Raw genomic sequence first — 16568 nt, 5'->3', positions numbered from 1 at the left:
ATTTGCTACTGTCGGTAGATTACACAATCACAATGCTTGCAAGACAAGTACCCGCACTGCATGCACCTCTTTACAATATCAAACATTTAATTAATTGGACAAGTGTAGCCCAAGTAAAGGACTTGTTTATTATTTCTCTTAGTTAAAAACAATTACCGAATATCTTTGCTGTGCGATGAGCAACAATTTTAATAGAATATCGATAATGAAATTTTTACAAGTATGTTCTTAATCATTTGACACTAACGTGATGAATATTATGTAAAGGATCCCACTGAGGGATATTGAAAGTAACATAAAGGCTTTTAAGGTTCATATATTATTCGTAAACAAATAATTAATACCATGAAAATAAAGAATTATACAATTAAACTAGGCCTTTGTATGAGTTGTAATATAATATAAGAATTGCAACGAAAAGAAGTTTATTAAAATAAACACAATAAAATAAACGAGAAATAAGTAGAACAAAATTTACGATTTGTCTTCCAATATATATAAACTTAATTTCGGTCTGAATACCATCAATTGATCAAGCACAGAAAATCGGAATTATTTTCCTAAGACTACCACCTTAGCGATTAAGAGGGTTTTCCGTATACTTCTTGAACTTTATGACACTTATATCGATTAATATAAACTGACATCTTAGATGAGGTCTCTCAATATCTTGAGTGTATGTTCGAACTCCAAAGACGGTTCAACATATCTCCTTTGAAGTATTATATAACACGTGCTTGTAATTGAAAAAGTTAATACAGATTTCCGAATATTATTAGTTACAGAAATCATTTTTACAATTTATTACATTTATGAGTACAACTTATCTTAAAAACACATTTCTAAGACTTTGTTTCTTTACGAGTACAGTTTTGAAATCTAAGTAACAAAATGTTACGAAATTTAAAGGCCACGTGCAGGTCCGAATGTCAAAAGAATAGGCCTGCAACAACGCTAAGCTTGTCGTAAAAGGCGGCTAAATAGTGCTCAGAACCCTAGCCGGTGGCTAGGGCGCTCTGCCCACAGAGCAACTTGGTTGAGTGCCCCAGGTGATGGAATGGGGTACCCCTGGCGTGTAACATGCTGGGGTTGTCAAGCTATAATACGGAAAACTTGACCGCAAACCATAGTGGTGCACCGTGTTGTGAAAGATGCAACGTTCCTCGCACGTTAAAGAACCCTACTGTGGTATTCTCACGGAGTAGGAACCATAGGGCTCCGCCACAGGAGGCTAAATTGCCCGACCCTAACCATCCCTCCCATTTTCTTGTGGCAATCAAAATTTGTCGACCCTATTATCCTTGTGTCCCACCCCATTTTTTCATTTCATCATCATCATTACCTGTTCATTTCATCATCCCCATCATGTTCACCGCCTGAATATAGCTGAAATATTGCTGCTCGGGCGTTAAACCCCAACAATCAATCAATCAATCGAAATTCAAAGTGATTCCATGGTAGGATTTACTAGTAATTTTCACACACACATACAAACACACACAGTCGAACATGCATTAATTCAGACACAAAGTTTGTTACAAGTATTATGTATTGTTTTTTTCCCGAGTATTTCTAAGTACATTAATTGCATCTTTAGACGAAAACTTTAGGTTCGTTATAACCCGCATCGTCCTATTTTCCTTAAAGAGTTGCAGAATGTGTACATTTTAGATAAAATCCAGTTATTCGAGAAATTTTGTTCTTATTCTTCCTTTACTCATCGGAGCATTACAGTTTATTCTTTTCTCGTTGGAAACTGCACGTCAATGTTTTATTCAGGTTATTAAAGTTGTCTACCAAACTATTTTATTATATTAAATACTGATGTTTCTTACGAAGCCTAATATTAAAAATGTGATGTTTATTTATTATTCATCTCTAATGGCTACGGCATAATGTATGATGCTACTTAATTTGGCATCAAGTAATTTGTCTTTGAATCAATAGATTCGCCCCGTGCAGGTCCGGGTGTTAAAAGAATAGGCCTGCAGCAGCGCTAAGCTTGTCGTAAAAGGCGACTAAACAGTGCTCAGAAACCTAGCCGGGGGCTAGGCGCTCTGCCCACAGAGCAACTGGGATGTGTGCCCCAGGTGGTGGAATGGGGTACCCCTGGTGTGTTACATGCTGGGGTTGTCAGGCTATAATACGGAAAACCTGACCGCAAACCATATTGGTGCACCGTGTTGGGAAAGATGCCACGTTCCTCGCACGTTAAAGAACCCTGCTGTGGTATTCGATAGGAGTAGGAACCTTTGCGCTCCGCCACAGGAGGCTAAATTGCCCGACCTTACCCATCCCCCTTTTTCCAGTGGCAATCAAAATTTGTCAACCGTATTATCCTTGTGACCCATCCTTTTTTTTTCATTTCATGTTCATTTTATCATCCATTTCATGTTCATTGTCTGAATATAGCTGAAATATTGCTGCTCGGACGTTAAACCCCAACAAACAAACAAACAAACTTGAATCAATAGAAGCTGTGAGACCATTTTATTCTCTTTTTTTCAAATAACTCATCATTGAAAATGCAGGATTCGTATTATCAATAAGTTATGAAATTGTGCAACACTCTTGGCTGATATGTTCCAATGAAGCCAGATTTTTACAAAGTCTGTACGAGAAAAAAAGAGAAATATGAGCCCAGTCCATCAATATAGGTTTCCGTGATGAAAATGGTGTTTTATATCTGAATAAACAACCATTCAAGGTATACTTACATCGAGCTCTTATCAACCCAACATGAACTTAAAATTAAAGATACAACTGATACAGCTGACGTTTGATTGAAACATTAAGACAAATGTGACGATTGTGAATTTCCAAGTGTATACTTCGCTTTCTTAATGGCAATATGTATTAACATCTCCAGCCTATGGACTATCCATTTCACAGTTCATCTGCAATGTTCGAACCTGTGATATGTATATGGGACTTATTTTGAAGTGTAACCGTGGATTTTATTACTTTTGTTGCTTTAGAGCTTAATGAAAAGTATGTGTATACTTGTTTATGACTTTTTGGTGACCTCTGAAAGTACTTATTAACTTATATTTCGTGCTTTTCACCATATCCATTCTTTTTTTCTGTTATAAAAATGTAAGTAAGTACATTGTGTTCTTTTCTAAACAAGTGATATAACAAGAATGTAGGTATTTAGATTTATATATTTGTATGTTCGAAAGCAGTTCCAATGCATGTCTTCATAGAACTGTAGATTATTACCTGTTGTTGTCGAGAGGAACATATTCATTTCAATGCAAGGAAGGCGTTACTTATGTATTTACTTTGTGTATACCACTTATAAATAGTGAGACCTTAGTCCAATAAGAACTAATATGCGTAACACCGAGTAATTTAAATCAACAATCATTTGTGTTTTCAATTAGACATTACAAATCGAAGAAAGTTCGGTTGAAAACTCGATATCATTTATAGATACTAATTTGAATTGAATAATGCTGCAGTCATTTGATACCAATAACGAACATTTTTACATTTAGGAACAGAAATTGAATTTATTCACCCATCATTAAGAGATGCTGGATTTTGAAGTAAAACAATGACTTTAACAAAACCTGGTAAGTTAAGTATCATAGGTTTTTTTAATCTAAACTTGGTTCAAATGTAATGAATACATTATTGGAGTGCCTTTAATTGTTTTGTAACTGTTTGCTATTTATACCACAGTCTAATTAAACATTATCATTGAAGAGAGGATTAAAATTATTATCAATTGATAAAGCTTGGTACCTAATGTTTAATTTTAATTTTTGTAGAATTGTTACGTCTTTTATGATACACAGTTTATCACCACACGAAACAAACATACAAAATATGTTCATTTTTAAATTATCAATATGTGTGTAAAACAGTCGTTTTTCGTCTATTTTCATAATTCATCTGATTGAAGCTACATTAAGAGAAAATATAATATGTAAATGGACAGTCGGTATTAAGAATGAAATAACACAATGTTAATTTCTTTTACGGGACAATCGTAAATCTATCCTAAAGCGATCCAGGACGATCAGGTTAGCGAGACTAATTACTTACTACACACCCCAACAACATAAGAACACATTTAGCAGTATTTTGCAAGGATTGAAAAACATGGTCGTTTTCGTTATTGTGGTGGCCCATACTTTATGTACTTTCTTAAATTATTTCAAGAAGCTGAGATTTTTTTTTCACTAAAAGTGAGTTAGAATTTCTAATGTTCTACGTCCGTTTGATTATATTGTCAAAGGATTTCGACTAATTATTACTATCATGATGACTCTTGAAACGTGTTATTATCCTATATAGTATCAGACATTGTCTACATATTCCAAATCAAACCAATTTCTCTTTCGCCAGGCAATCATACCAAGAATTTGGTACCAAATAAGCGATTTTTTGTAATTGAAATTCTTAGCAGTACTGCATTTATAACAAGCAAGTATGAACTTTTTTTCTGGTTAATTATTTCATTTTTTCTACTTTTTAACATTTGTACGAGAAAGGTTAAAGTGTTAAATTTATCATGTAATTAAAAGAAAAATAATAAAAAAAGGGCTAGCAAGTTTAAAAAAGAATACTCCAAAGTCTCTTTCCTTTTTAAAATTACTACAGTATGCAGTTTGCAAGATGTATGTACACTCCCGAACCGATCCGCGCAACTATTTGACTGATCGATGACCGCTGAATGAATAATCGCTGACGGATTGATAACCGATGACCGTTGACCGATCTGATCGCAGTTCTATTATGTAAAATGACTGATGTCCGGTTCGTGTAAATTTGAGAATTTCCATTGTAACGAATTCAATATAATACAATTGATTTTATATATCTCACAAGATATTAAATCCACAAATTTTGTTCAAAATAAAACAAATATGAAATATAAGTAATTAAGTGTCAGTCTCTGTAAGAATCAGGCAGTGGGTGAAATTTCTGAGAAAAGCCAGTGATGCAGGTATTAAATAATGGTATTTTTAAATAGAGAAAGATCCTTGAATGCTATTACATTGTCCGATCAGCGGGATTTTGATATGCATGTTTCTGATTTTTCTCATTTTGTCTGATCCTTACAAACACTTACATTTAATTGGTGTTTAAATTTAGTGCACTTAGTAAACGTGTTATTATTGACAAAGAAGACAGCGGAATCCGTAAAACCAATTTACCCATCAGTGGTCACGTGATGCTATTTTTGGTAGACGGATCAATGACTGATTGAAAACTGATCAGTGATCGATGATCGATCGCAATAACAGATGGACAGATCGGTTCAGGTTACACAAAAACCTCTTTCACAAAAATAACAAAAACATAATAAAATTGATCTTAATTAAAAGTAAGAAAAGAATGGACATTAAAAGATGTAGCTATTTTATAACCACAGTCTTAGCTGTTGAGTAAGAGTAAGACAATGGCTTTTTAAGTTTTCCTTATTGTGTTTGGAGACAGATCTAAACATTTAATACTTGGTTGATTCATCGATATATTTTAAGAGTTATCAAAATATGCATCTTTTTATAAAACTTATAAACCACGAGTCCTTGTAACAACAGTGAGTCGCCGAAGCATTATATCCATTTTTTTCTTATTTTCTTAACTGATTTCTCTTATGATTCTGAAACTTTTGAAGATTTTGAAGATGAATTTGGAGAAGGGAGATATCTATAGTTTAATATTTACAGACTTTGCATTGCAATTTTTATAATATTTATCTACTCTTCAAAGCTCAATCTATATGATCTTTTATAATCTTTATTTCTTTTGTACTGATCGATATATAAAAATAGCAAAATAGTTATTTTAAATTTAGTTTTTACGTTCATCTTAAAGGTCAATAATATTTCTATTAAGGATAACACCCGGACTGGACCTTATGAATAGCTATATCTAATGACTAAATAATTTGCATTATATTACTGGTACACAATGTCCTACCACCTACGCATATAATTTAATATGTTTTTTTTAATTCAGAGATGTAGCAAGAAAGAATATATTATCTATATCATAAACAACATTATAAAACACTATTTTAGTAATCCTAAAGGGCAATTTTGACCCCAAAATCATTAAATTTGTTAATGAAAGCACAGATTATTGCAACGTATAATTCTTTTCTAAACGGCATCACTTATTTCTATATATTTCTTTCACTTTAATGCTACTTTTGTATGCAATGTCTTCCAACTACCTAAATACATTGTAACTTCACAGATATTTGTATCTTGAGTCAGATAGTGCTAACCACTGGCCAGCAATTGATATTTGATTATTTATCTTAAATGACATCAAATTGAAAAATGATTTTTAAACAATAGATTGTCTTGGTATTTAATAACTTAAAGTACACAAAGTACTATTTTAATACAACGTTACTAAAACGTAAGAGTTACTCAATGAGTCGTAATCAGCATTAACGATATTGAATAGCACGCATCTGCATTGTATAGCCTTTACATTTCTTTTAATGTCAGTTCTCAAGAAATACCCTTTTAATCTTTCGTTTTGCTGTCAGAATTTCACGTTCACATTCAAGGTTCAATATTTTACATTGTTCAAAAATATATATCTATCGTTTGGTTGACATTTAATTCAATAAACGTACTTTACAAATTGTTGATTAAATTGGTTACCTTTGTAATGTTTAATTAATGAACCAGTCACATCATTTAAAACACTGATGTCTTTTTTTACTTAAAATGATAGAAATAGTTGTTGCGTGACTAACAAAGAATTCTTATGGGAACATTTTATGTACCTGATACCGTAGGCAATGATGTGAGAATATTTTATTATTTTGAAAAATTAAAGTTAATACGCACGACTAAATAATAAAAAAGAAAATCATAACAAATGCCATTGTATCCATTTCTAGAAAGGTATAATACAGGTTCATAAACCTGGGTTTGTTTAGAAGTCAAGGTTATTGACTCAATATCCTAAATACATCATCACAAGAGAATGTAATTAAACATGGGGTCGATGAAAAGTCTCATATTGAAAAAAGTGACGTTTCACCCATTCAGAAAACTGGTTAAATACATCATTCGAAGCATAGTTTTATCTTACAATTAACATATTTAGAATGGATATTTTATGGTGTAATTTAAAACGTACTGTAAATCAAGTAATTATAGAAATAAGTGGTGCCAAGGTTTAAGAGTATAGTCGGTACCAACACAGTATTTAATATGGAAACAAAAATAATTGAGAGCGTACTTAATGGTCTATATATATTACTATGGACACAAAAAATACTAAACGTGTACTTAATTGGTTTATATATATTTATTTATCAACCGACTTTGCACTTATAAAGAACAGCGTCGTTTACCAGTTGAAATTGGAAACCTTAAAGGAAATAAGTTAATTAAAATTCTACTACATATGATATTTTTATCTTTTCATTTAAACTATTGACAATATTCTACTCTCTCCTCTGATGTAAAGCATGTTACATCCATCGACGCAGGAGATCTAGATGTTAAGTCAAGTATGTGAACATCTTGAGTTCATTTATGTCTGACAGAAAAGCGAAAATTTCTGTTTTATTTATTTAAGTCAATATGATCCAGCATCATTCTTTTAGAAATCAAGACTCAATTTGTCGTCGTAGAAATTGAAATCTAAGTACATGCAGGGTTTCAAGTTAAGAGTGTTCGCTGGTAAGGTTCAGACATTTGTGTCAGATTTTCGGACTCATTTAGTTTTGTCCATTTCATAGCATTAATGTTTCTTGCGTTTTTTTTTTATCAAGTCCTTATTATTTCGTTAGTGTTTTAAATAGGTGTAACTTTCTAAGACAATGCTTATGGAAAATTTAGAGAAGTCATTTTCTGCCAAACATTTTAATGTTTCCATCTCAATAACGAGCACACTGCCAATAATTTTTTTATTTTCTTATTTTGTTTTAGCATGAAAGATTTTAAAAAAAGATTCACAGTATTTTGAAATCCTTGTTATTCTTGATAGATCAACCTTTAAGCCGTACAAATCAAAATACAATGTACTGTACAATGCATTTTACTTTCATGCCAATGTATGATAAGATATAAAAATAACAAAAAATAGTTTTGACTGGAAAACATCACAGTTGATTGACAGTGCAAATGAATTTCTATGTGTCGTAAAATCGTTCTTATCCTCCATGGATCTATTTTTCTCATTTTCAATGTCTACAATTAAAAGCTTAAAAATTGATATTCCATAGATTTCAAATAGGCTTAGTATAAGAGATAAGAATAAATGTTCTTTGTGTCTCATTTTTCTTACTTTCATAATGCAATCATGTTGTTTCCGTCTGACGTCACCGACATTTTATTTCTAAAAAAACATATCCACAGAATTATAAACCAGAGTTGTCACAATCACTTTCTTTGGGTATCGACTCATATTTATGTTGATTGGTAGAGTTCGGTTGACAAATATGACCATGTCTAGTCATAGAAGTGAAACCATTTATTGCAATATATATCTACAAAATATGAAAATAAATAAAAACAAACAAAAAGTTGTTCTTTGCTTTTAGAACTTTGCAAAAGTTCTCTTGGATAGTAGTTATCCTGAACAACAGACAGACAGTTACTGCTCATAAGATATAAGATTTATTTCCCTTGAAAGACAAATAGTAGCCTATAGCTAAAAAGCCATAGTAGAAAGAATGAAACTGTCAATTGGTGAAATAATGATCAACTCAAGTCTTAATTAAGTTGAAGGTGTGTTCCTAATCACAGTTATGCTGTTAAGAAGGTAAAGGGAACATTAACCGTTTTTGTGAATTGTCAGCCAATATTTCGAACACAATCGTACTCATTTATTTGTTCAGTAGATGAAATGATAATTATGTCAACCCATGAACAAATCTATGGTTGTTAAAATGAGCTAATGTGCATGTAAATGGAAAATAATTAAGTTATTTATTCGATTTGAGAAAACAGAAATTCCGTATGATGCATTTAACCCGTGTTTTATCATTTATCTTTATTGCTAAGTGAATTTAAAAATTACCTTAACCAAATTGCAGACTGCTTCAAGATGAATACAAATATATCTATCATATTAATTTTGCAAGTTTCAGTATGCCGTAGACGTGTTTCAAGGGGTAATACCTCATCATTAGTAATAGAACCTAACTTGTTTAAGACTCAACAGAAAATTATATTCAAGAAGTATTCCGAACTAAAAATATCGAAATGGTAAGCAAACTCCAGCTCGGATGAGTTCTATCAAAATATGGTGGAGAAGCTACGAAAACGTGAAGCCTCAGTTTTTAGGAGTTGTAGATTTTGTGCCAGTTTTGTTAAATAATCTATGATGTGTAGTTTGCGATCTAAGCGGCAATCCCCAGTCTATGGAGTAGATAGTTTGTCTAGTCTGTGATCAGTACACGAACATTCTTTTCAGAACGCGGAAACTATCAAAGAAATTTTTGTCCATGGTCTGATATGGTCTGAAATGCCTTTTTGATGTCATCGCTACATAATTTTTACGGTCGTCATCTAAGTTTGATTGACTGATATGATGTTTTTATCTCACAGAGGAAACAAAATACCGTCAGTTCAATTTGACGTCTTACCAGGTTGACAACCAACCGAACTTAACACTTGATTGCTACAATGGTAAATATCCTTCGATATATGATGTCAGAGGATATACATGGGAAGGCCTTATGACTAACAACGATGGAAACATATATTCTCATCTGCAGGGTTTAAATTACACTACCACATATCAGGTCTTCAAATTTGACAGAGAAACTTTACCTTTTCTTTACAAATCATTCAAACAGAGGACGCTCACTTAACCATTAACTTTTGTTTCTTTGAACGTATTAAGTCGATTATTTTTGTTTTGTTTTGTGTGTCTGTTGTCACTGTCTAGTCGGTGTCCTTGGATTGCATTCTTTTGATTTCCGCTCGAATATTGGTTCCCTTGATTGCCTTTTTAAATAAGTTCTTGAAATTAGGTTTAATTTTTACATGCTTTATTAATATGAGATTATCAAGTTCAATTTCAACTGTACAGTATTTGTGAATTGAGTTTTCCTATGTATTCAAGTGATATTTTGATCTTTTGATATTTAATTTGTCGTTTTATCATAAATCATATTATTTATACACGAAACTTGGTTAACTCAGATGATTTCACCCAGGTGGAATTGGACATAAAATTATCTCATTTTTAGCCCTCTGCGTCTTGACAGAGTGTGTCGAGGAGTTTAACCTGTGCAGGTCCGGGTGTCAAAAGAATGGGCCTGCAGCAGCGCTAAGCTTGTCGTAAAAGGCGACTAAATAGTGCTCAGAACCTTAGCCGGGGGTTAGGGTGCTCTGCCCACAGAGCAACTGGAATGTGTGCCCCAGTGGTGGAATGGGGTACCCCTGGTGTGTTACATGCTGGGGTTGTTAGGCTATAATAGGGAAAACCTGACCGCAAACCATAGTGGTGCACAGTGTTGAGAAAGATGCCACGTTCCTCGCACGTTAAAGAACCCTACTGTGGTATTCTCCAGGATCGCCACAGGAGGCTAAATTTCCCGACTCTACCCACCTCTCCCTATTTCCGGTGGCATTCGAAATTTGTCGCCCCCATTGTCCTTGTGTCCCATCCCATTTTTCCTTTCATCATCATTTCATTTTCATTTTATCATCCACTTCATGTTCATCGCCTGAATATAGCTGAAATATAGCTGCTCGGGCGTTAAACTCCAACAAACAAACAAACAAATATTAACATACAATGTGACGGGTGCCGATGGCGGAGCGCGATATACTTTCCCTTTCGGTGCACCGGAAACTCTCGTTTTTCGTGATAATCACATTGCTTGTGCTTTATTTTTTTTTGTCTTGTTTCATATCTTCAGTTTAAATAAGTGACTGTATTTTATTTTTGACGCTATCTACATTGTGTACCTGTATGCAAATCGTTTACATTTCCTTTTCTCATGTTTAGGCCATTTACATGGATTTGATTTGTTTATTTATACAAACAAATCTCGTAACAAAAACATTTGAAAAAAGTTGAAACCAAATCAAGCTCAAATAATTTCGTCTAAATTATGTCAAAAGAGATACATTACTGTAGCTACAGGAACCATGCTGATAACAAGGAATGGTGCTTCAGAGTTTAACTGAAAGAATAACAATCCCACGTTTTCGAGCAAAACAATTATCCCTTATCCTCAGCATTGCATCTAATTTTACACGTAATATGATTGCCAATTCAATTGATATTTGCTTCCGTAAAAAAGACATATGTACAGATTTTGAATGTATCTTGGGTTTTAAGGGTTAGTTAAAACAATTAAATTTTACCAAAAATGACACCATGACAATAGTAAGGCCACTCAAGTAACAGTGATAAAACCTTAATTATACTCACTTACAATATAAAGGGAGCCGCCAGTAGGGCCAGATATGTTTGCCTTTTCGGTGCACCTGATGTTACTCCAGTTTTTTTTGTGGGAGTTCATATTCTAGTGATTTAGATTTTTTGTTTTTATTTTCCTTTTGTCTTCATTTTTATTTTTGATATATTTTATTTGGTTCTCTACATCGTGTGTGTAGATTGTATTTGTTTCCTATTGTCACGTTCAGGCCATGCGCATTTTTGACGTACTTGAATTGTCCCATTTTAGATGTTTCACGCTTTTTATCTCCTTTATATTAAATTAACAATTTAACAATGTAGAATCTATGTAGAAGCTTGTTTAAAGTCTGTCTGGGGAGTCGTATTGTTCAAGACATATTTTGTGTCATGCCATGTCGTAAACATTCCATTCAATCCGTCCTTTCTGTTTCTAGGTGCTGATTCTTTCATACTGATCATCTTCATGGTTACAATGATTCCAGGTATGTTTATATATGTTTATTACTGTTGAAATGCTATTGATATCGTAAGCTAGTCTTTAGAAAAGTTACTACTTACGTTAAGTGGTTCGTTGAAAGCTTCATACCATAAAAAGTCTATGGTAATGTTATATGACTACAGAAGTAGAAAGAAAAGATTGTTGATAAAACAATGCTGTGGTAGTTTATCATGAGCTCGGTTTAAGTAAATTATAATGTATTGTCAATATGAAAATTCCCTCCCAAAATGATGGCATATAATAATAATATATATAGGGGGAGAAATAATTACAAAAGTGATACATACAAAATAACTTGTATGGTTTTCGTTCGCGGTTATGCATCTCCGAAACAAAGTGTGAATGTTGCATTTCGATTTTTCTAAGTAAACATTCATTTTGAAAGGTCATTATTATATATGTTATTAATTGAAGTATTATTTGTATTTTTGAATTGTACACAAATCCAGAATGAATTTCCGTTTTGTGATTTTCTTGCGAAAGTATATACATTTACGAACTTCTTCAGTGGTATCCTAACACACTAAAACATGCATGGCAATTACAAATGGTGTTATCGCTAGATGAACTGAATTTATCCGCCTTAGAAAATGTGAATTTCATCTTAGTAAACAAAGTTTTTTTATTTCATTTTTTTTTGTTTTCTGGTATGTTCGAATTAAAATATAAGAACTATTTTCAATTATTGATAAAATTATTAGATATATACGACTATTGGTTTGGTTCACGCTGCAACATAAACCACCTCAATATAAAACATACATGTACAAATAACAAAATCATAATTGTATTGAACAGTTTGAGACTGAATGCATTTGTCCAGCCTTTTGAAATGGTATTCCAAGGGAAAAAAGAATTTTGATTGCCAAAAAAACGCGTGTAACTCCATCAGCCGGACGGACCTTTCGTTTCAACTTATGGTATAAATATGATCATCTTTGATTACCGTGTTGTCTTTGATTAAGTGACAAGACAATTGTCATTTTAACTTTTCGTTAATGGTAAATACAAGGAATAACACAGAAGCGTAGACTTTTTTTGTCTAAAAAGAAACAACATCCGCTCGCTAATTCGTGTCCTACACGAGTTGTTTACAACCAAAAATTTAGGTGTTTCTTGTATATTTCCATGTACCAGTTACATTTGTATTGTGTGACCTAATTCGTTTGCTGTCCTTTTATTGGTTTGGCCTTATGTATCCATATTTTTTACTTATTTGATTCCTTGTTTATTTAAAGTGATTTCTATTACTAATATTTTGTTCATTTTAAGTTTAAACTTTTGGGTTTGAAGCTGCAATCAATATAAACGATAATGTCTTTTTTTTAATTTTTAAGGCATTACGGATTCATTACTTTGCAATGTGGCATATAGACGGCCTACCTCACACTCTTCAGCGTACTACAGCACAGACATGATAAACGGGTATTCATGTAATGCAGTAGATGGACTGCAGAGTCAAGATTTCTTCGATGGGAGTTGTTTCCATTCAAACGCACTGCAAAATCAATGGTGGGAGGTAAATCTTGGCGATAGTTATGCAGTTGAATACATACATATATTTGCAAGGACAGATCATATCAAATTCGAACATTACAGTAAGTTTGTATTATGTATTTGCGGTTTTGTTATAAATATGCAGTAACCATAAATAATATCGAAAACAAGAAAAAAAACCTGTGAACAAAGCTCACTTGGTGGTAACCCCAAATAAACTCTTCCCGAAAAGCATATCAGAAGTGATATAAGGCACACACACACACACTAGGAGGTGCACAACGGCATAAGAATCTTTGAAAGTGGCATCAAATTCAATTCAGCAGCTTCAGAGGAGTTGTGGATGAAAAGAAGACCAGCATTGGACATCAAATGACAAATCCATGTTTTGCATTAAGACATCCCCTCCCCAAAAAAAACAAAACAAAAATGGCGATGCACACTGGCATCATGAAATAAAGTATCTTTGAAGAATTCATCATTCTGTATTCAGCGGAGTTGCGGATAAAAAGACAGTCACCCTATGACTATGACAATGACTAAGTCCAATTTTTGCTTTAGAAAATTCCAAAATTCATTCAGATGAAAACAAAAACGGGAAAACATAACAAATGTACCAGCGTAAAGGCTAAATCTTAAATAGTTAATAAATTCAGGGATCGGCAATAGGCAACAAGTGTAAACACCCCTAAAAGTAAGTTCTCAACCCACAACAAAAGTCATAAAATACACGGTAAGTGAACAAAGGCACCTAAATTACAAATAACTGACAGTGTATAGGCGCATGACGTCAGCCGGGCGTTTAAACTAGTTATATAAGGTAAAAATGAACTGAAACAACAAACACACTATGAAAATTCACTCAATGATACATCCAATTATCTCCTTGGGATATCTCAACACACAACAAAGACTAAATGAGATATCTTTGAGAGCTAGCTCAGAATAATTTATATTTTTTTCAATTATTAGCAATGATGATATAATTTTGTTAAATAATTCCAATTATTGTTAAGACATAATATTGATATATACATTTATATTGTCTGTAGATAACAGTTTATTTTGTAAAGAAAATGAAATTACCAAATGTACAAACGATAAAGAATTGGATTTACGTGCAATATGGTACCATATATTTTTTATTGCATACATTACTTTCAAGAAAAAATGGAGGGTATAACAATCACCGTAGATGCCACCACATGTATTCGATATAATGAGACGATATCAGAAACTGATGCTCTGAGTCCGATCAAACTTACCTGTGACAATGAAGCGCACGGCAGAACGGTCAAAATTCAAAGGGAAATTAAATCTTTAATCTTTTGTGAAGTTGAGGTTTATGGTATGTTAAATGTTTAGAAGCATTCGTGTTTTTACTGTACACTTAGTAGGGTATACTGTTACGTTTTGATTATTAATATTGTAAACATCGGGCATTCAAGTGATTCAATTACATTTTCCTTACATTTTTAGCATGTACTAAGAAACGCAACGCAGGTCCGCTACTGCCTTAAACTAAGAGATAATTAGAATTTAAATCAACTTTGTCTACTTTTCTGTATGCTTCTCTTTCATTCAGTCTCTATGAGTTAGTTAAATAGTCAGATAAATAGCATTTATGCGATTCATTCTCTGAAACATCAAAACGAATTTGTGATGTTTATCTCTCATATGATTTTGAAACTTGGTGGGTGAAAAACACAAACATATTTTAGTTGACGGAAAATAAGATATCAAGGTTTCATATATTCTTCTTCTACTTGAACGAAACAATTCAACAGTTTAATTACGTTTTGTCTTTGTAGTCAATATACCAAACATAACTGAATGTCCGGATCCACCCTCTACTTGGCAGTGTAGAGATCTTTGTTTTGAGGTAAACAACTCTTATGCCTGCCCTACAACGACTGAGACCACAACCGCTATGACAACAGAGACCTTAGGAACTACCACTTGTCTATGTCAGTGTTCATCACTTGGATCATCAGTTCTGATGAATTTGACGAAGGGGGAGATTTTAGAAAAGTTGAAAGATGTGATTGATGATATGAAAATAAACGAAGACGAGACAACGCTTGCAAAAAATAAACTTATAAGTATTGCTGATAATCGCCCCTCCGCCATTGCTATTGGTTCAATGGGAATTCTCGTTCTTATACTTGTTGTGGGTGCAATCGTTCTTATGGATGCCAATTTTTACATAAAAGTATTTAGAAAATTAAGGAGAGTATACAGAAATGCCAGAAAAGCTCGCTTAAAGCATTTAAGTTCAAACCAAAATGATTTCTCATCAGATAAATGACAGATTGTTTAGAAGTTTATAATACACATATATAGTTTGTTGCAGATATCACACACTCTTTATTTGTCTATTAGCTAAAAAGGATTTATTTACTTTACGTCACGATTTCACGAACATTGCATGTTATGTGCATTTCGAATTTACTTGGTAACTTTATCAAGTATTCATTATGACAAAGAGAACGTTTTAGATTATCAAAGACGAAACGAAAGCGACCAATAGGTAATACGATGTGATTAACCAACAGTTGTAGTGCATTTATATTTTTACAAACGAATGTGAAAAGCGACCAATAGTTTGTACAATTTATTTGACATCGACTGTCTTGTACTATTTGTTTGACATTAACGGTTCTTTAGGATTTGTTTGACAACGACTGTTTTATAAGATTTAATTGGCATCGAGTGTAGTTAGTTCTATGTAATTAACAAAACTTTACACGATATAAATAAGTGTTTAGTGGCATTAAATAAAAAAAAATTGTTAAGTTATAAAAAATAATGAATAGATACTCATGGAAAATTAATTTAATCGTTCTTTATGCAATTAATTAGCTTCACGGTCTATAAAAGAACTCTTATGGCCTTTATTTAGTATACGTTTTTGTCCGGTCAACTAGACTGGATTATCAAGTCAGAACGGTCATTTATTTCCACATTCCACTGTTAAACGTTCCAATAATTCAATCTAGAATAAAACATTTTGAAACCTGCTTATTTAACCTTAACGTAATGTCTCGTGATAAGATAACTCGTTGTGCGAGGTATTTTACAAACCTTTACAGCTAGTTGAAATAGATCAGTTCCAATTTCTATACAAATTTAGGTAGGCTACTAAGTAGTTTAAATAGCTCTCTATGTGGAAATCTGCCCTACATTATAACAATGTGTCCAACTT

At 32.8% G+C, this 16568-nt stretch overlaps 1 protein-coding gene across 2 annotated transcripts; it reads left to right on the top strand.

Moving 5' to 3' along the window:
- The first annotated feature begins 3346 nt into the window (after positions 1-3346).
- LOC148616111 (uncharacterized) lies at positions 3347-16491 on the top strand. 2 transcript variants are annotated; one of them, XM_088582810.1, is made up of 5 exons: positions 3347-3578; positions 11802-11849; positions 13204-13464; positions 14529-14711; positions 15175-16489. In XM_088582810.1, the coding sequence occupies exons 1-5, from the start codon at positions 3560-3562 to the stop codon at positions 15669-15671; spliced, it is 1008 nt and encodes a 335-aa protein (XP_088438936.1). In that variant the 5' UTR covers positions 3347-3559; the 3' UTR covers positions 15672-16489. The 2 variants fall into 2 exon arrangements, with proteins under 2 accessions (XP_088438936.1, XP_088438937.1); XM_088582811.1 differs by lacking the exons at positions 3347-3578; positions 11802-11849 and adding an exon at positions 12675-12786 and having other exon boundaries at positions 15175-16491.
- The last annotated feature ends 77 nt before the right edge of the window (positions 16492-16568 follow it).

The sequence above is a fragment of the Perna viridis genome, chromosome 5 (genome assembly GCF_037379345.1).
Source record: "Perna viridis isolate PV_CMFRI_1.1 ecotype Kerala chromosome 5, ASM3737934v1, whole genome shotgun sequence".
NCBI lineage: Eukaryota > Metazoa > Mollusca > Bivalvia > Mytilida > Mytilidae > Perna > Perna viridis.
The sequence above is the reverse complement of the archived record's forward strand: the minus strand, read 5'-3'. Positions and strand labels throughout refer to the sequence as shown.